General features: G+C 41.6%; 1 protein-coding gene across 4 annotated transcripts in view; it reads right to left on the bottom strand.

The window, feature by feature from the left end:
* The window catches only part of CCNY (cyclin Y), a 228,300-nt gene that overhangs the window by 72,704 nt on the left and 134,356 nt on the right, over positions 1-21,240 (bottom strand). For all 4 annotated transcript variants that reach the window (XM_073334456.2, XM_073334457.2, XM_073334459.2 and 1 more), the window contains one exon: positions 6,769-6,843. In XM_073334456.2, coding sequence (XP_073190557.1) covers positions 6,769-6,843 — 75 coding nt within the window. The remainder of the gene's footprint in view (positions 1-6,768; positions 6,844-21,240) is intronic.

Raw genomic sequence — 21,240 nt, 5'->3', positions numbered from 1 at the left:
AAATAAACTTTAATGTTACAACTGATTTTATATACTGGTTTAATTTTTGTGAATATTTTTCCTATTGACTCATCCCTTAGCCAGCCTGTGGAGCTCTGTTCAACAACTGTGATAACGCTGCAGTAACATATCAACCAAATTGTGGAATTAAACTAAAAATGGTTTAATGCCATAGGTGATTAAAGGCACTTTGGTGTGCTTGGTCCTGTTCTCTATTTTCTCTCTTACACTACGCCCACCACCGTGGTATCTGAGCATCTTCCAGAAGCACCTTAAGAGACACAACTAGCATCAGTCATGTGAGAGTCTCTTTTTCTCACTTCCTCTCCCTGGGAGGAATACTACGTATGGATTTTTTTAAACACTTTTTACACATTTTGATTCTATGTCTGCACGTATTCACACGCACGATTTCAGTGTATTCATATGTGCAACCTTGTTAACGGGTCGCTGTTAAAGAACACTTATTTTGTTAAGTGTATTTGATTGTGCAGTTTTCAAAACACAGCGGGGGGATTCTGATTAGCTAGTAAGCAGTTAAGCAGCTTGCTCGTCCTTCTGCTGAAATGCTGTTCTTTCTATTCTGAAGCTCCGGTCAGGGTGTTATTCCATCAATTAAGTAAATAATAAATCTAAGAAAATATCTACCATCATTTAGTTACTTAACACCAGGCCAAAGTATTTTTCTATTGTGTAATACAATGTAAGTGATGTAAATAATTTTCACAAGCTGCAGGCAGACACTTTACCAAGCACAGATGTAATTTCATAATGGCAAAATTTATTTTGTACTTGATCAAAACTTTACTTGCACACAATTAAATATCTAGGAGCATAACTTTGTTCACTGCGTTCATACTGCATGCTGTGGCATGCAACAAAATTAGTGACAAAATGCCTCTGAGCCCTGTGTCAATATTTCAGTTTATCGGCTTTTCCTGATCCCCCACTCTTCTCTTTCCATGTTCTTGCTCCCACCCTCCACATCATTTGGTGCCCTCACCGTTGTATGATGCTCTAGTTGCTGAAGTATTGCACTTACTGCTCATTCACCCATGCCATTTACCATCTTCCAATGCTGGACAGACGGACACAGACACACCCCTCACTCTGCAGATTCTCTCTCCTTGTGAGACCCAAATTGATCTTTTTCCTCATCTTTTCCCAAAGGAAAGTAAACTTCATTGAGCTTTATTCTCCAGTGGAGGACCACAGAGAGTCAGGCAGGACTCTCTAATTCTGCGCTGCCCAGCACTGACGCAAGGTGTATGATCCCTCAAGAAACCTTTGCCGGGAGCATCAGGCACAGCAGAACTCCACTCTGTCACACTTCCTTCCTATTCTACCCAAAACAAACCCCCTTCACATTAGGAATAAGGACATCTGGTACAGGAGATGGCAAAGCCACTTGTGCCAGCTTTTCACCAACAGAGTCCTTGTGCAGAGGGAATTCTTCACCGGCTGCCCAAGGGCACTTTGTGTGGTGTAAGCAGTGCAAAGTGCTCCTGTGCAAACCACAGAACTTGACCCCATTCTAATTAACTAGCATATAGTACCGCAGACTGCTACAGTTGTAGTATCTGGCTTCAAGAACAGTGGTTTAAGATGAAATGAAGCTGAACAGACTTGAAATCACAGTTTCGAAGTTCAGACTCTAAGTCCCTATTTATTTTTCTATTACATTTTTTTCGCTTTTTACAAAACTTGCATCCTGGGTAGATTTCGTCAGGCATACTAACAGATGGGAAAGCTGCCAAAATTTCTTAATTTTCTTTAAATGTCAAGGCAAAATAACCTGTTCTCATTTTTGCAAGCGCACTCAAATTGTTAAAACTGCATTTTTACTACAGTAGGATGAATAAATTATGCAGGATTAAAATGGGGGAGAAAAACACCTTTTTGTTATTGTGCTCTCTTAGTATTCCTTTGTGCAATGTGCATAAGCAGTGTTAATGGTAGACCTCAAAAGGATGAAAGGCAATATCCCTGGGTTAATAATTACACATCGATCAAAGCCTCTCATGTTTTGAGAGTTCCTAAATAATTTAGAACAGGAATACAGCTACGATTCCTCTTGTTAGAGGAACAAGGGAATTGACTGGTCCTGATCTAAGGGCTGGTCTACATAAAAACAGAGAGAAAAGGAGTACTTGTGGCACCTTAGAGACTAACCAATTTATTTGAGCATAAGCTTTCGTGAGCTACAGCTCACTTCATCGGATGCTTATGCTCAAATAAATTGGTTAGTCTCTAAGGTGCCACAAGTACTCCTTTTCTTTTTGCGAATACAGACTAACACGGCTGTTACTGTGAAACCTATAAAAACAGAGCACAGTCGGTTTCATTCCTGCTCATCCCATAAACTGGGGTTTCCTTTGAAGCCAATTACTTGCTAAAGTCAGCAATGCTGGTACAGTAAGGACCTAATGGAAGTGAAGGAAGGAGACAGCTCTATCTAACTAATGAAAAGGGGGATTTCCAACACACTGAAGTAGCAATCAATCAAGTTTCCCCTAACTAATACAGGTGGGGAAATCACTATTGCAGAGGCTGACTTTAAAAACCCTGAATTAACCACAGCCTCCACTTTCAACTCAGTGTGTGCAGCATGCACACACCCTTTGTTTCCAGTCCAACACACATCCCATCCAGGAAGCTTACAAGAAGTGGAAACTTGGACAGATGACTAGGGAGGAGAATAAAAATATTGCTCAAGCATGCAGGGGTGTAATCAGGACGGCCAAAACACAACTGGAGTTGCAGCTAGCAAGGAATGTGAAGGGTAAGGAGAAGGGTTTCTACACGTATGTTAGCAACAAGAAAAAGGTCAGGGAAAGTGTGGGACCCTTACTGAATGGATTAATCAAAGACAAGCATGCCTGACCAACCTGATTGCCTTCTATGATGAGATAACTGGCTCTGTGGATATGGGGAAAGCAGTGGACGTGATATATCTTGACTTTAGCCAAGCTTTTGATATGGTCTCCCACAGTATTCTTGCCAGCAAGTATGGATTGGATGAATGGATTATAAAGTGGATAGAAGCTGGCTAGATCGTTGGGCTCAACAGGTAGTGATCAACAGCTTGGTATCTAGCTGGTAGCCAGTATCAAGTGGAATGCCCCAGGGGTTGGTCCTGGGGCCAGTTTTGTTCAACATCTTTATTAACGATCTGGATGATGGGATAGATTACACCCTCGGCAAATTCACGGATGACACTAAACTGTGAGGAGAAGTAGATATGATGGAGGGTAGGATAGGGTCCAGAGTGACCTAGACAAATTGGAGGATTGGGCCAAAAGAAATCTGATGACATTCAACAAGGACAAGTGCAGAGTCCTGCACATAGGACAGAAGAATTCCATGCACCGCTACAGGCTAGGGACCGACTGGCTAAGCAGCAGTTCTGCAGAAAAGGACTTGGGGATTACAATGGATGTGAAGCTGGATATGAGTCAGCAGTGTGCCCTTGTTGCCAAGAAGGCTAACGGCATATTGGGCTGCATTAGTAGGAGCACTGCCAGCAGATTGAGGGAAGTGATTATTCCCCTCTATTCGGCATTGGTGAGGCCACATCTGGAGTATTGCGTCCTGTTTTGGGCCCCACACTACAGAAAGAAGAGAGCCCAGTGGAGGGAAACGAAAATGATCAGGGGGCTGGGGCACATGACTTACGAGGAGAGTCTGAGGGAACTTGGCTTGTTTAGTCTGCAGAAGAGAAGAGTGAGGGGAGGATTTGATAGCAGCCTTCAACTACCTGAAGGGTGGTTCAAAAGAGATAAGAGCATGGCTGTTCTCTTTGGTGGCAGATGACAGAACAAGGAGCAAAGGTCTCAAGTTGCCGTGGGAGAGGTCTAGGTTGGATATTAGGAAACATTATTTCACTAGGAGGCTGGTGAAGTACTGGAATGGGTTACACCTAGGGAGGTGGTGGAATCTCCATCCTTAGAGGTTTTTAAGGCCTGGCTTGACAAAGCCCTGGCTGGGATGGTTTAGTTGGGGTTGGTCCTGCTTTGAGCAGGTGGTTGGACTAGACTTCCTGAGGTCTCTTCCAACCCTAAACTTCTATGATTCTATTAAGCTTTTTTTTTGTTTTTAATGAGTTCTAAATTAAGTTTAAAGATATCAAAGGTGGTACTCCTAACATGCTAGGAAGATTGTCACCAGGCTTAGCACCTTGAACAGTCCCTGTGAAGAGGAGGGATAAAAAATGAAAGACTTTTTGCATAAGCAGTTCTCTGAGCCTACCATCTGGCACCTTGATTAACATTTATTGGGCCTTAAATGGCCTCAGTTCTTAGATGCAGTGTACACTACCATGACTTGAACATTTGTACAGGGTCCTACGCAATCTGACAAATCTTATGCTAACTCTGCTTACCCCCTATATAAACCATGTTATTGTAGTTTGGCATCATGAAACATTACTGAATATTTTCTCCTATCCTTACAGAGCAGATACATATATTAAATGGGCCTGAAATACAACCAGGTGTAGTGCTTACTGGTGCTGTTTACCCACTGAAATGTGATTGTTCTGGGCACTATACCCAGTAGTATTTTCAGGACAGTGTTTCATATGGCAGGCGAGTAAGGTGTCATTTGTTTTTTCATTATCATCAACTCAGAAGGTTGACGAGCAGGTTTTATACCTCAGCTGGTAAATTTCTAAGGCAGTTCAGCAAGGTTGACATTGTTTTGTGAGAATAATAAATTCCTTCCTTTTCTCTAAGCTGGAAGAAGCTGCATAACTCAACAACTAACTGGGCTGAAAGCAATCAGATTTTGTAAATTAATTGTCATTTTCTAAAATTTCTCATAACCTACAATTACAAAAAATCAGTCACTAATAAAAGAATTATAATAATTAGAGCTGATCAAATGTTTTCAGATATAACTGTGTGTGAAACATTTTCACCTTTTCAGCCAGCTCTAAGAACAATATTTAGCATTCAAATATTACTTTGCACTTTCAAAATGCTGTACAGACACTAACTAATTAATCCTCACGGTACCATTGTGATGTAAGGAAGTGTCACCATACCCAATTTACAGACTGCCAAGCCCAGGGAAGGATGAGGCATGGTGCGTGTGATTAAGTGACATACCCAAACCTCACAGCAAATCAACGGCAGAGCAACAAGTTCCTGGCTCTTGCCCTCTCCCCATTATACCACGCTGCCTTTTGATTAAGGCTCCAATCTTGCAGATGCAGTCAGTAGGCCTCCAAGGGCAGAAGAGTACCCACACATAACCCACTGCAGAATCAGGGCCTAAAATGCATAGTCTCTGTAGACATTTTCAAAAACTACCAGAAAACAAACAACGAGGTCACTAGAATTTCTGAAATACAAATGTGCACTTAGCTGAATAAAAATCTCAGTAAAGTATCATTTACTCAGTAAGTCTAAAACAGAGTTCATATGCCCCGAACAAGGAGCACAGAGAATGCACAACAACAACAGAAAAGTTGCTTGGAAAGTTTGGGTAGAAAATGACGTGCTTTGTATTCATTGTTCACGTCTACTTCTGGCAAAACACTAACATCACTCAAGCTAGACATTGTAGATTCAATTAGCCAAAAGTAAGTGGCTTCCATTCCACTAATTACATCAAGAGGCTCTCTAAAAACACAGGCTTAATTTCTATCAGGTTATTTTTGTCTCTCAGTAAAAAAATAAATAAAATAAATTCCAGATAAATGAAAGATACTGTCAAACCATGCTGATCAATAAAAATAAAGGGATATTTTTTATTTGTTTTTAAAACCCATCGAAGGGCTCATGTGAACTGGGATTTACAGTTTTCAATCTGTCTGGGGGAGACATCAGACTACATCCTCAGCTGGTCTAAACTGCCATTGGTCCAACTAAGCTATGTGGATGTACATTAGCTGGGAACCTGGCTCCTTCTGTTTAGTTCTGAAAGACAACTGTACTGAAAGGTTTACACTTAAAGAAGCTAATTCTTTTACACGTTATTAGTATTTGTAGCTCCACTGTATGTTTTGAACTTGTAATAGTCAACATGCTACAGGGTTCAATTCTGTAACCATTTATTCATGGGTCTGACCTAAAGCTATGGAGAGACTGTCATTGACTTCAGCGGGCTTTGCCTCAGGCCCTGTGTGAATCTCTCTGCATATCCATGGGTCCAAACGATTTCAACATAGTGACTCGTATGAATTAATGTGTGGGACTGGTCCAACAAACCCCAATCATGAACCCACTCATGTGCACGACTTGATGCATGTGAGTAGTCCAATGGGGTCTACTCAACAAGACTATTCACAGGTGTCAACTTCTATATGTGCACAGGTGTTTGCAGGATGGGCCCACACCTTTTAACAACCTTCTGACACTTAAATCAATTCAATAGGTTAGGATTCAAATAAATTAGAGAACATAGCGATAACTATGGGCCTGATCCTGTTGTCCTTTCACAGGTAAGGATCACTTTGAAGTCAACTTAGATTTTATTGTTTTGCATAAAAGAAACAGGATCATATCTTACTGTGCGTTAATTACTAACAATAAGCCACTGGGCCAGATCCTCAGTGTGTGTATATCAGCATAGCTCCAGTTAACACCAGCTAAGGACCTGGCCAATTACATTTAGCCAAACCAATCTGCCATTGTTGTGTCTTGTTCTCCTGAAGGTGGGCAAAAATTCAAACAAAACCGAAACCCCCCACTTAATATAGGTTACTGCATGCAAAGTTTAGAAATAATCTGAAAAGAGAAAACTGTAGTAAATCCAGTAACCTACCGTCTGTTTGAGATTTACTGAGGAATATTGTGCTGGCCCGTGGGTGATCCGATGGGTTGAACTCCATGTTCAAATCTTGAAAGGAAGAAACAAAATTACAATATGTTAAAAGGTTTGTAATCACCCAATGCAACAAGCAGACTTTAGCCCTTATTTGCACAAATGGGCCCCACTGGAGTGAGGACTACTTGCATCAGAAAGAGTTGTAGGATTTGGCCTTGGGTGCAATGGTTTCTCCTGGACTGAAGTAAGACAAGCAGCTTTTAGACATTTGTAATACAAAGTCGAGAGTTGTACATTTTTCATTCATTTCCCTTCCACACCCCCAAGACTTCACCAAGTGCAGGAATAGAGCCTTTTGCATGTAATATAGGAGAATTAGGTACTGTAAAACAATTATGTAGAACCATGCAGACAGTAGATGGCTTTCCACTGTTATATGTGATTACAATAAACAACTACTGCTGTTTAAATTAAACAATTAGAACAGAGCATTTAAAAAGGCTACATTTTTGGAAAATGAACTTTTCCCGGAGGTCCACAGGAAGCGTCACAGAATGGCATATTTCCTGCTGTGGCAACTTCATTTCTAAAAAGAATGCACCAAGATAATCATAAGGATGCCCTGTGGTACCAGGTTACAAATTAAATCAGTACCAGCCTACTTCCTCCTTTCACAACATATGTGAACTTCCAGAAAGTATTATTTTCCTTGGCAAGATTAACGCCCTCCCAAAAGATTCTGAGATGGCCATCTTATTTCGCTGAGAAACTCTGAACAATAGTGCATGATTACAAACAACATTTTTCATGTGGCTTTCCATACCTTACTTAGAAACAGCACTGGAGAAGTAAAAAAAAAAACAAACCATCAGATGACCCGCAATGAGATGGGTGGTGCTGCTGCTAAGATAATTACCCACTAACCTGAACCCAACATGCATTTCATTTTGTAATCAATACTTTAAAATTGTGTAATATGTCATTTTCTGTACAGTCATAAATAAAACCCAATATGGTTTTATCCTATTGTAGAGGTTTCCATGTAACTTCTGTTTACATCACAGCAATGTAAAATCAGTCAAAGCAATCTCCCTAACACGTAGCTGAACTCTGACATTTAAACATAGCACTTCAGCAACCAGGTGTTTCCTTTTATTCAAGTCTAAGGCCATAAGATCAGCCCCTTGTCTTTTCAGCAAATATGGATATTTTGGCACAGGTTCAGACACTGTTTTCAGGAAATATAAGAAAGAAAAACCGATGACCACATCTCTAAGCCGATCACTGCTTTAGACTGTAAATTGCTTACATACTATTGGCGCATCACTGTTGGATGAAGATTTACATCTTGTGAAGAAGTTTTCAGGCTCTGGGCTTTTTTTTTTTCTTTTTTCTTTCATCTTTTTTTTTTAATCTTAAGCATAAATGTATTTTGCTGAGGAAGAGCTGTGTGGTGACTTGTGACTGCTGGCAATACACTGTTCACAACCCACAAACACACACACTGAGAGGGCGGGGGGAACACTGACACTGGCTTTTAGGCAAATTGGATTGCTCGGGAAATCACAGTGTAAGGCAAGAGGCTGTGCAGCCCAGTCAGGAGGAGTGAGAGAATAGTCCCCATCTAGAGACAGGATAAATGGACAGAAACCTGAGGAAGCCCCTGGAGTGTACCACAAGAGGGAAAATACCGGTGCAGCTACATTACCCATTTCCCAATACTAAACTAAGGTACAGAGAAATTTTAAGTGAACAATCTTCAGTAATTGGTGGGAAGGAGAAAAGTGAGAGCAAGCAAGGAAGTCAATTATAAAAATCTGTACTAACATGATATCTTTGCTTATAATGTTCTGCTCTGTACCATAGCATATTTTATAAAGGAAAAAAACCTAAGAGGTTCTAATTGTCATCAATTCATTGTATTACAAAAAATGCTGTAAAAAATGTCACTATAAAAACTTGGAGAGGCTGAGAGTTAAAAGATCAGTCTCAACACCTTTATTATGAGATTCTCTCCTCCTCGCCCCACCCAATAGAAACACTGGTCTAAGTCCGATAGTTCTTCCTTCTCCTTTCAAGCTTGCATTTCAAACTCCCTGTGCAATCTTTCATTTCTTTTTAAAATGACAGGACATGGCGAGGTAAACTGTGTTTTTAGACTGCTGCAATTTATAAGGCAACACTGTTTTAAAATTTGTTATGAAAGGTAATTAAATGGTTTAGATACTAGATATTCAAGTGCTGGAGCTTTTCAAAGACTGTGCCTATGGTAATTTAACACACATTACTGTAAGTCCATAACTTGGACTGAGAAAAGATAATTCACTCTGGAGCAGTGATAAGAAAAAAATTGATTTTTCACCAGTGCCATGGTTGGCATAGTGAGCATTCTTAGGAATACAAGAACAAATTAATTGACCTGCTGGATCAGACCCAAAGTTTATCTAGTCCAGTACCACGTCTCTGATGGTGGCCAGAACCTTTGGACACGTGTTGTGTTGTACTTTAGACAGGAACAAAACTGGGCAGCATCTCAGCCCGACCAGCTGAGATTCCATCTGCTCCCAGAATAGAGCATTTTAGTGGAATATAAACGTGTGTGTCAGATGTAGACAATTAAGGTTCCTAAATTTTATGGTTCTGGTGATGTCTTCTGTGCAAACTTTGGGACTGATTCTTCCCCACTGAGGACAGTAGCAGTTTTGCCATTAATTTCATTGGGATCAAGTCTGAGCGTTTTGACTCATGCTGCACACAGATGTTTCCCTAGCTTTCCAATATTTTTTGGCCTCTTACTATAATTTAAATGTTGCTTTTTTCACCTCTTTAGTTTCCCGTGCATTTTTATTCCATTACAGAAGACAACATTTTGGTACCATTTCAGAGAGTTATCAGGTCTATATAGCTATATAAACTAAGGGTCTGATTCTGCCAACGCAAGCATAACTTTACTCACATGCACAAACTCTAGTGAGCTTACTGGGACTCCATGACACAGAAGCCCCCCCCCCGCCCCCCTCCCGGCTGCAATCAACTCTCATGTCAGGCCCGACAAACTCATTACACATAACACATCTTACAGGATATGTATCAATAAGTAATGACATGTAAGGTATCTACAGACAGCTTGTGACTTAATCAGGACTCAGCCATTGCGAGATGTATGTATGGTGTAGCCTGATCTATAGATTATGTAATAATTATATTGATTACTTAAGAATTCCCAGTTATCACTTTGAGGGTTTCCAGGTTCCTGTCCCAAGATCAGGCCCAGTATTATTCAAATTATTCCACAGTCGGGAACCCCCATCTGCACAGTTGCAACACTCACACTATAGGAACTCCTCTCTATTTATTAATAGTTTATTAATACATTTAGCTCAGTCACAAGCACTCAAACTCAGTAAGGTAGACAGAGATACTACAGAATGTACATCTGCACAGCCATATACTCACACCATCCCCTTGCAGAACAACCTGAAAAGTTAGCTATCATCTTCTTCATCGCCGTCACCTTCCCCCTCATCACCAGTGGCCATCATGTGGCACATCCCAAGGACTACATCTCTCTCTCCTACTGCCCCTGGGCTGGAATATAACTTCTTTCATATCTTACGCTGACATCACTACGCTTAATGCATATTCAGTAAGGGTATTCCCTCTCTTCCTTATTTGTATTTCCCCAATTTACTAATGTTGAGGTGCCCTTCTCTTCTGGTGAGTTTATTAATTATCTCAACTTCTTATCATATATGTCAATTCGTTGCCATGGCAGTCTTGTGGTTGGATGTTCTTTTCAAAAGTTTCCAAAATCTGGTGTTAGCTCATGTTCCTGTGGTTGGCTGATGTCATTATGGACAAAATTCCCCCTTACACTCTACTGCCAGTTCCTCAAAACTTAGGGGTTACCACTGGGCTGTTTATCTGTGCCAAAGTCCATAGGTCTCAAGCCTTGTGCTAACTGCTGAAGCCAATGTCTTACAGGATATAGGCCTGTAGGTTCCTTGCATTACTGCGGAGTATAATAAAGGCATATTTTAATAAAGGCAAGCTAGCCCTAGGGGCTATAATAGGTAATACTGAAAGAACAATGTAACTATTCTGAAAATATGCTTTATGACCTTGCAGTAAAAGTTAGTGGATAATATGTCTCAGGGATGGCCCATTCAAGCAGAAAGGAACTGTCACACCTCCCTAGTTAGCCGATAATGTTGTACAAAGCATAACTGTCAAGCCTTGCTCCATTCCAAAACCAATGGACAACTGCAAACAATCAAAACCACTTGGAAGTTAAAAAAAAAATGAATATTACATCAGACAGGGAATCTCTGTCTATTAATAGAGACAAAAGACTGTTTCAGTATAACACCGAGCGGGGAGAGGCACTCTGAATCCATTCACTGAGAAAACATCTCGGAGCAGGGGTGTTTTCATGAAAGCTCCTGTAAAGTTCCTGTAAAGCCAGCCAACTCTGCAAGAGACTGAACTCTGGGAGGAAAAAATACTTTATCAGTTAAGAAAGGCAACTCTTAGTAAGTGTAGACCCTAGTTTAAGTTTTGTTATTTTGTTTTGTATTATAACCTTTCGTTTTCATCACATTCTCTAGTTTCTAGTTGAATCTCTATTCTTTCTTAAATAAACCTTCTTTTGTTTTATCATAAGTACTCACAAGTGTGGTATGCTATACAGGAGCATGGGGTTTAAGGTGAAACTGGTAATGGGAGGTACAGTGCTCTATTGGGTGCAAAGGATCTGGGATTTCTGAATCAGGGAAACGCTTCAAGGGAGTTGGGGACTGAGGCACAACTCTTGTTAACCTGCAAGACAAAGACAGGGCTGGCGTAGCCCGGAGGAGAGTGCCTGACTGGCTGGCATTAGGGAACTGACCCAGTTACCACAAGCAAGACTCCCTCACGCTGGAGGCAGGCAGTAACAAGATGACTCACAGCCCTGCGTAGCCTGAGAATGGTCACAGACTCATCTCATAAGTAAACTATACGTGTGCCTACATGTTTGCAGGATTTGGGCCCAAAATCTTTTTTACACCAAACAATTTCTTCCTCAAGCACCTCCACAACATGAGATCCCACAACGGTCAATAATCCACCTCCCACTGTGGTATCTGAACACCACCACAATTACAAAAATATGCAATCAGACCAAAGACTGTATTCTTCCCTGGCATAGCATTGGCATAGCATGTGCCAAGAAAACATGACATATTCCTTGACTGATTTGCTGTCTTAAAAGCAGTTTTTTGTGGGAATGATACTGAGAAAAGGAGAAGCAAGTCTTACCTGAGCTCTCTGAGGGAAGTTGGAACATACACAGCCATTCCAAAATCTGAAAGGTGACTACAGGAAGGTCATATAGGTTTGGCCCCTAGAATGGTCAGAACCGAAGTCCCTAAGGGTATGTCTACACTGCAGCTAGCCGCATGCTTCTCAGTTCAGGTAGACCAGGGGTTCTCATACTGGGAGTCGGGACCCCTCAGGGGGTTGCGAGGTTATTAAATGGTGGGGTCGCAAGCTGTCAGCCTCCACCCGGAATCCCGCTTTGCCTCGATCTGTCAGCCTCCACCCAGAATCCCGCTTTGCCTCCAGCATTTATAATGGTGTTAAATATATTAAAAAGTGTTTTTAATTTATAAGGGGAGGAGTCGCACTTATGTGAAAGGGGTCACTGGTACAAAAGTTTGAGAACCCCAGAGGTAGACCGACGTGGGCTAGCTCTGCTAGAGCTAACCTGCTAAAAATAGCAGAGTGGACAATGCAGCATGGGCAGTGGCACGAGCATAAAGCTGCCCAATAGCCTGGGTGTGAACTCGTGTAGTTAGCCCATACCACAACCTGTGCCACAACACCCACGCTGCTGTTCTTAGCACGCCAGCTTGAGTACAGCTAGTGCATGTCTGTCTACCTGGGCTGGGAAGCATGCTCCCAGGTGCAGTGTAAACATACCGTAAGGATTATAGCTGTTAAGGTCTCTTCTGATCACAGAGAAGTAGTTTGTGAAACAATTCCATTTCAGGCCATTTAAAGCCTGGACTGGGAGTTTAAATCCAAGACATGATGATCAAAACATCATCTCCTCTCAGGTATAGCAACATAAAGAAACAGGGTTTAGTTCGAAGTAGAAAACAATCTCAGCAAACCCAAAAAGCTTAGGACACGTTAGTAAACTTTCTATACTTGCATCTGACTCTGCCTCATTCTTTACTTCAGAAAGACCTAAGTTCTAAAGATCTAAGTTTCAAAACTCATGGTCAGAAAGCATTGGGCAAAATAAAACAAGAAAAAAGGGGAGGTGGTTTTTCTGGCACGGTTTTAAAGACATATCACAATGCCTTAAACTCATTAGCATAGACAGATAGAACACTGGCCCCACAAGAGGATGAAGGACAAGTATCCTAGCAACTAGCTTCTTCTGAGGAACACAGAGCTTTCACTGTGTTGCAAAAGGAAAATCAACACTGTTACCTGGTTTCAAAAACTCTATATATGGCTCTCGGAATAGACAGCAGTGTTAACATCGTATTTAATTTTAGAAAAATAAGACCTTGTTTCTTATTCTTCAGCAAATAAAATTCACCATGTTCCCACTCCCTTAACAATGCTGTGACAATAAAAAAATAACGTTACTGAACATGACCTATAGAAACACGTTTTATATTTGAACAGCTATAAAACACAATGAAATTACTTACCTCCCTCTTGATGCAATGTTCTGCCCATTATTTCATGTTGAATCGTAAGTTGGTGAAGGATAATAGTTACCACCTGTATCGTATCCATAGATATCATTTTACAGACCGAACAACTGAGGCTCGGAACTGGTAAGGTCACACACTCAGGGTAAAACTACACCACGAGTTGGGTGTGATTACCCACAGAGTCGCAGTAGCTCAATGAGAGCTAGCAAGATTATCAACAGTAGTGCAGCCATGGTAGCACAGGCAACGGCAGAACAGCTGAGCAGTGCCAAGTACCCAGCACACGTCTGTACCCAGCACACCTCAGCCATGCCTCCACGGCTGCTGCTGGTGCCCATGCCGCCATGGCTACATTGCTATTCAGACTTGTGCTAGCACTCCTCAAGCCAGCATGAGTGTGAGGACACGAGCAGGGGAATCACACTTCTAGCTCACCGTGTAGATACAGCCTCAGTCAATTAGTGTTTGGTTTTTTTAATGAATTTTCACAGTTATTTATGTACTAGGGTTAGAGCAGTGGTTCTCAAACTTTTGTACCGGTGAACGCTTTCACATAGTAAGCCTTTGAGTGCAACCCCCCTTATAAATTAAGAACACTTGTTTATATATTTAACACCATTATAAATGCTGGAGGCAAAGCAGAGTTTGGGGTGGAGGCTGACAGCTCACGACCCCCCATGTAATAACCTCTCGACCCCCTGAGGGACCACAAGCCCCAGTTTGAGAACCTTTGGGTTAGAGAAAGGTCTGACTGAGAGGTCTAAGCAAGGTGGAAAGCCAAAAAACACAAGTTCTAATCCCAGATCTCCTACAGATTCTCTCTGACACCTTAGGCAACTCTGTTAACCTCTCTGCCTCAATTTCCACATCTGTAATCTGATATTACTTGTACACCCACCTCCCAGGGGTGATGAGGCATAGTACTTAGAAGATAAAAAGTATTGCATAAGTGCTATGTATTATTGTTAATTTTCACTGAAGTATGTCAAAATGGAAGACAATAATGTACATCAATTAATATTCACACAAATTCAGTGCTGAGCACACAACAGCAGGAATGCCCAAACTACATACCTCATGCAAACATAGGCATGAATTCAGTGCACACTGAAGTCAGCAGAAAGACTCCCACTGACTTCAATGAGCATTGACAGTGCCTTCCTCTTATGCTGCCACACAAGGGAATAAGGAGGCATAAGACCTTTCTCTATCCCCTACCCCACACCCCCTCTACTCTGTGCAGTCTGTGCTTGCTTCTCTAGGTGCATGTGTGAAGCTGGCTCAGAAGAGGTGCTATTTCTCCTGCATGATGGTGAGCAGAGAGGAGTAAGTAGTGGCTGGATTCTTGGTTCCACTTCCCAACATGCCGGCCAGTGCAAGTGAGTTGATACAGGCAAAGTTGCAGACTGGAGATGGAAGTAATCTGCTACTGGTGAAGAGCCACAGATTGCTTGTCCCTTGGATCAAGGGGGAAATCAAGTAGGAATTGAGAGTCTCCTTACATTGATCTAGACATAATCTCAACTTGGTCCTTAATGCCTGAGATATGTCTGTTGTTTTTCTATCTTGCCTTCTTCACTCTGGTGGGCTGCTTATGTTAGTTTAATACTGGTTAGCCATTTAAGGGAATATTCTCATGACAGCAGAAACATAAGGTCAAAGAGTGTTAAATGGGTACACCAAGTGATGATCTCCCTAATCAGTCTCCTGCCATCAAAAGAAACAGAAACCCAAAGATTTTTTAAAAATGAAATCATAGGGAAAAAACAAAAAAACACTCCTAGCTCTTGTAGATCTCCTTCTTGTATTGGGTTATAAAATCTCTATAATTTATGCAAAGAAGTCAGTGCAGAGATACAATCTGCCTATTGAAAAACTGAATGACTCACTCTACTGTGCAGCATTTCTAACTGGAATCTTTCAAAATACCATTTTTGGAGTTGATTTCTAAAATTATGCAATAGCAAATCGAGCTCTGGGAATTAACCCAATCTGTTCAGAAGTTTCCCCAACTTTCAAAGCCCAAATAATCAGGTCAAATCATATGCCAGTGTCTAGAACATGTAATTGCAGCAGTTTATAAGTACAGCCATTTCCTAGATTACAATATAAAGGATGGCAATTCAAAAAAAACAAGTTTCAGCCAACATTGCATGTATACGGAACCGATTACCTAGGCATTTAAGGCCACAATCCAGCAAAACACTCAAGCAAATGAGGAATACACTGCCTTTGGAGCCAATGGGACTATTCACATGCTTCAAGTTCAGTACATATTTAAGTGATTTGCTAGATCAGGGTCTTAGTGTTGAACAAAGCAAAGAAGTAGCCAAAGAAACTAGTGCAACTAGTGTTTTCTCTCTACATTCCTCCATGCGACAGGAGAGTACAAATATGTATGTTCAACTTTATTTTTAAAATTCATTAAGTAGGAAGGATTCCCGGAGAAAAAAGAAAATGGAAAAGGTGCATCTTAAACTTCATTTCAGACCTAGCCAGGCTTGGGCTTAGTATGGCTCTTCCTACACGAGAGCTAGGGTCCTGCTATTGAGAAGACTCTGGCTCCTGCACTTGAGGGTCTAAAACGAGGTCTCTGCAGCAGCATTGTCCCCACGGAGCATAGATATCTTGGAGAGTTGCAGAAGGTAAGGTGACCTCTGAGGGAGCCAGGCTGCAGTCATTCAAGGGGACTGTAGATTGGAATCAGGTGCAGGAATTTCCTTCTGGAGTGAATTGACAACCAGCAGAATTGATCTTTGTGGAATATAAAGCAGGTTGTAAGTCTTCTGCTTTCTTGTGGAAGCTGTGTTTAGTCCATGTTAAGGGAGGTGCAGTCACCTAACTTGAAGGAGGCAAAAGCATGGATCACCATGGCTAGGTTCTCATCTGAGGGAGAATGACGCAAGTTTGTTAGTGAGAGAGGAGGAGAAATTCCTGGTCACTATGACAATGGCACGTCCAGGAGCAGTAATGAGTCCAGTTTGACCACAAGGTTTCAAGCCACTGTGGCAATCTGTAGTCCAATACCACTGATCGTAGTTGAGGTTAAGGTTTTCCCCTCCTTCGACTTTCATTCTGTCTTTTCTAGGTTTAAGCTTGAGAAAACTGCCCATATCTATTTACTGCTCTGTTCCACACACTGGGGCACCTTGGTGATGGTGGAAACTACAGTAAAAGCTTTTTTACCCGACATGTCGGGGGAAGCGGGGGAGGGAAATTCCACTTAAGAGGGAGGAAGAGTTTGGGTGCGGGAGTGGGTGCGGGGTTGTGGCACAGGAGGCGGTACGGGCTCTGGGAGGGAGTTTGGGTGCAGAAGGGGGCTCAGAGCAGGAGGTTGGGGAGCAGGTGGTGTTTCAGGGTGCCGGATCTGGGGGGGCGCTCACTTCCGGTGGCTCCCCTCAATCGGCGACCTGTCCCTGCTGCTCCTAGGTGGAGGGGCAGCAGGTGGCTTGCGCTGCCTCTGCCTAGCCCCAAGCACTGGCTCCGCAGCTCCCACAGGCCATGAACCACATCCAATGGGAGCTGCGGGGGTGGCACCTGTGGACATGGAAATAAATAGTAGGTCTTTTTCCATCTAATTTCTCTGATTCTATGATGAATTCTCATTGGAATATCCCAGTACTGAACTCAAAAGCTTTTCACTTTTAATTAAAAAGAAAAGGGTGCCACAAGTCCTCCTTTTCTTTTTGCGGATGCAGGCTAACACAGCTGCTACTCTGAAACCTGTCACTTTTAATTGTAAATGATGATAAAGTTTATAGTCTCATCTACATAAATGATACCATCAGAAAAGAGTAATTTAATTCTTCTCTCTGAGAAAAGAGAAGGAAATAAGTGATTTCTCCATATTAAGTGAAAAATCAGCATGATCCTAGAGACCAACCATTCTGTGCTATGGGAACAGAAGACTCCTCTGGCAGCTTTCCATTAATGCAAGAGCACCTCTCTTTCTCAAACTCCCACATGACAGAGAAAATGCTTGTGTAAAAATGCTAAAAGGTGCCTAATACATAATTAAGGCTGGTTTCAGAGTAACAGCCGTGTTAGTCTGTATTCGCAAAAAGAAAAGGAGTACTTGTGGCACCTTAGAGACTAACCAATTTATTTGAGCATAAGCTTTCGTGAGCTACAGCTCACTTCATCGGATGCATACTGTGGAAAGTACAGAAGATCTTTTTATACACACAAACCATGAAAAAAATGGGTGTTTACTACTACAAAAGGTTTTGTAAAATTGTTTACTAAAATGGGGAGGGAAGAGGGTCCAGCACCCTGCCCCTCCCCCAACTGCAACAGCAGGGACCTGAAGGGTCCCCACTGCCCCTGCAAAGATGGAGCAGGGAAGGGTTCCTGACCACCGCCGGTTGGGGAGCAGTAGGGGGACCTTCCAGATGCCACTGAGCAGCTCCGGAGTCCCTCTGCTGTGGCCGGACGCTGGGAGCTGCGGGGGTGGGGGTGGCTGCTCGTGGCCACTGAGTAGCTCCTGTGTCTGGGCTGCTGCAGGGGTCCCCCGCTGCTGGCTTCAGCAGATGTTACTGTTACTAGCGCATGCGGTCAGCAGTTTTTCACATTACAGGGCTAGTCAGCTGGGGGCCCCCAATGTCACGGAGGTTGCTGGAAGTCACGGATTCCGTGACCTCTGTAACATAATCGTAGCCTTATATATAATAAATACATGGATATACCCACCAGTACACAGGAAAAATATTGTTTCCAAGGCTTGTGGGTGTAAGAAGAAAAATGTTGCTTCCACTAAAGGAACTCAAAAATAATGAAATCTGTAACCTCGAGAAAATAAAATACTGGAAGGATGAATACTAATGTAATTGAATGAATCACAACATATACTTTCATGCTATCAGTGTAATATACTCTGTCTTGACTCAATGTCCTGCCTACTATGTACTACCCATCATACTCCTTAATAAAAATATAAATGTCAGTTTGTTTTTAAGTCTAACCCTATTTAATGTACAATAATTAAGGAAAAATGTGAACTAGTGAAGAACAAGAGTCTTGAGCTATCTGTTCCGCATTTGCTACAGAAAGCTAAATCCCCAGTAGAGGTGTTCAAAGGTGAATTGCTAAGATTTTGCTAAAAATTGTAAAACTTGTACTTACAACAAAATCCCAAAACGGGGAGTGGGGGAGTATTTCTTGTTTGAAAATGTAATTAACACTGTATTTTAAGTCAGCTTGAAATGATAATTATTTCATATAGCCCCTAATGATCTGAGCTGCAGGCCTGCCAGTTGGAACAAATTACATCTTAAATATCATGAACACAAGTTTGAAAAAGTCGATCCATTTGAAAGCTTTATTCTAACTCCATCATTCCTCCCCACTTTCTTATTATCCTGTGAGATCCCCCCTTCAATGCAGCTGCAGGGCTAAGGGCAAGATCCAGTGGCTTGAAGTTGAAGCAAGACAGATTCAGACTAGAAATAAGATGAAAATAGTTAAATGGTGAGGGTAATTAATCATTGGAACTTATCAAAGATTGTGGTGGAGTCTCCATGTGTGGCAATTTTTAAATCAAGATTGCAAGTTTTTCTAAAAGATATGCTTGAGTTCAAATAGGAATTAATTCAAGGAAGTCCACAGCCTGTGTCTCGCAACAGCCTAGACTAGATGATCCCAGTGACTCCTACGGGCCTTGTAATCGACGAATCTTGCAACTGAATTTGGATTGGTGAACTGCATGGAGGCAGATTCAGGATAGGAATTTAATGGTCTATCCACCCCTTAAACTATTTTTCTTTTAATAGGATTGCATCAGTTGTGTATATACTTTATAAAGCATTTGTATGTCACTGCATTTACAAGGGTCTTTACAGAACAGGTTTCCCAACCTGAAGAGTTTATAATTTAAAGGCAACAACAGAAAATAGCTCAGAAGAGGGAGGGACTGGAAGTGATGAGAAGGAAGGACAGAAAGAAGGTGTGATTTTATGAAGAGGTGTATTTTAAGGAGAGACGTGAATTACATGAAGCACAGTGCCCTCTCATTTAAAATAATAATCTAAAGACACAAAATAAACTTGCAGTTACAATCATATCCTGACAGACTTAAACGATCAGTTGTTGCTACACCAAATTATTTCACCTGCCAGTCAATGTTTTAATACCTTAAATGCCAGATACCAAAAGAGGTTTTAAACTACAGACTCCATGAACAATGCTGGCTGTAACCTAGCCAACAATGCTACACATTTAACCCACAAAAGGATGTCAGACTGCCTCAGCACATTTCTAGTTCAGATACATAGTGCAAGCACATCCAACTGTGAGGGGATTTAATACCCCTCTGGATCTTACTAGGACTAAGGACACTGAGGGTGTCACATCCCAGCACCCCCATGAAATTTGGGATTCCCCAACACCTCACTCTCTCATGCTTGTTCAAAGGGACCTGGGAGGTCCAGGCTGCTCAATCAGATCCACATGCTTTCTATACCAGGCAAAAAAGGGGGAGCAAGAGTGGGGAAGAGGCTGTGCTGACTAAGGGATCAAAATCTCAGTGAAAGAAAATCTCGGTTCATATTTTTTGTTCTTGGAAGTAGCAAGTATGGACTGGGGAGATCCCACTTTGTGGCGACTACATATCTGGTAGTCATATAGAAGGTAGTGATTTCAATATGCTCAAATGCAGAGCCATGTGCAAATTTTAGTTATTGTGAATTTCTGACTGAATCACTAACACTCTACCCACTCATCAATTTCCACTGAGACTTATTCTGGCACTCCAAACCTGGGAGCGGCTTCAACAAGCACAAAGTTTTATACAGTTATTTTTAAATTCAACTCCTATAGAAATGTTTTCTTCTTCCCCCAAACATGGAATTCTTCCCAAAATTACGTTGGCCCAATGCCCAGGAAAAGTAATGTTCAGTCCTGGATCAGTAATTATTTCTAGGCAGATATCTTGCAACTCTGCAGATCTAAATAGGAGCTTTATAGCAATGGTATGGGGATATTTTCAGTTTCCTATTCATTCACTCATCCATCCATGTCCCTCTTCTCCTTTTACTCTCACACCCAGTTCTTTCCTCTATCTCTCAAAATCTTGACATTGACCGAGCCACTCATGAGTAATGTGACCATTCTAAACTCCTACTGATAAAATGTCTATACACCACGCCATTATGTATTCTGTATCTGACAAGTAATTTACAGAAAAAACTATTGTAGATATAATTGAGGGTGGGTTTTTTTGTTTTTTTTTGAAGAAATGCTCTTGGTACTAATTTTGAAAACAAAAAATGCCTTTAAAGCCATGTGACTTTGTTATGCTGAGCCCCAATGTGCCTCTATAAGCAAATGAAAATAGTTTTCAATCCATAAACATGCAGAAATGTAGTCTGTCTTCAGATAGTCCAGGGTTAAGTGAAAGCAATCAGTCCTGCCGGGATCTGAGAATCTCCCCTTTCCAATGGTACTTGCTCTGCAGGGCCATGTGATAACAGACTTAAAAGTTTCAACATTTTTATATATTACACACAAATTATATTAAAAGAACTTTCTTAAGGTTGCAAAGTCAAGCACTCAGAATTTAAGAAATGCCATAATTACGGTTGCCTGTGCAATCTTAGAATCATAGAATCAGAACAGGAAGGGACCTCGAGAGGTCATCTAGTCCAGTCCCCTGCACTCAAGGCAGGACTAAATATTATCTAGACCAGGGGTAGGCAAACTTCAGCCTGTGGGCCAGATCTGGCCCCTCAGGGCTTTGGGTCTGGCCCACAGGATTGCCTCC

Source organism: Lepidochelys kempii, chromosome 2, assembly GCF_965140285.1.
Source record: "Lepidochelys kempii isolate rLepKem1 chromosome 2, rLepKem1.hap1, whole genome shotgun sequence".
In the NCBI taxonomy this organism is placed as follows: Eukaryota; Metazoa; Chordata; order Testudines; family Cheloniidae; genus Lepidochelys; species Lepidochelys kempii.
The sequence above is the reverse complement of the archived record's forward strand: the minus strand, read 5'-3'. Positions and strand labels throughout refer to the sequence as shown.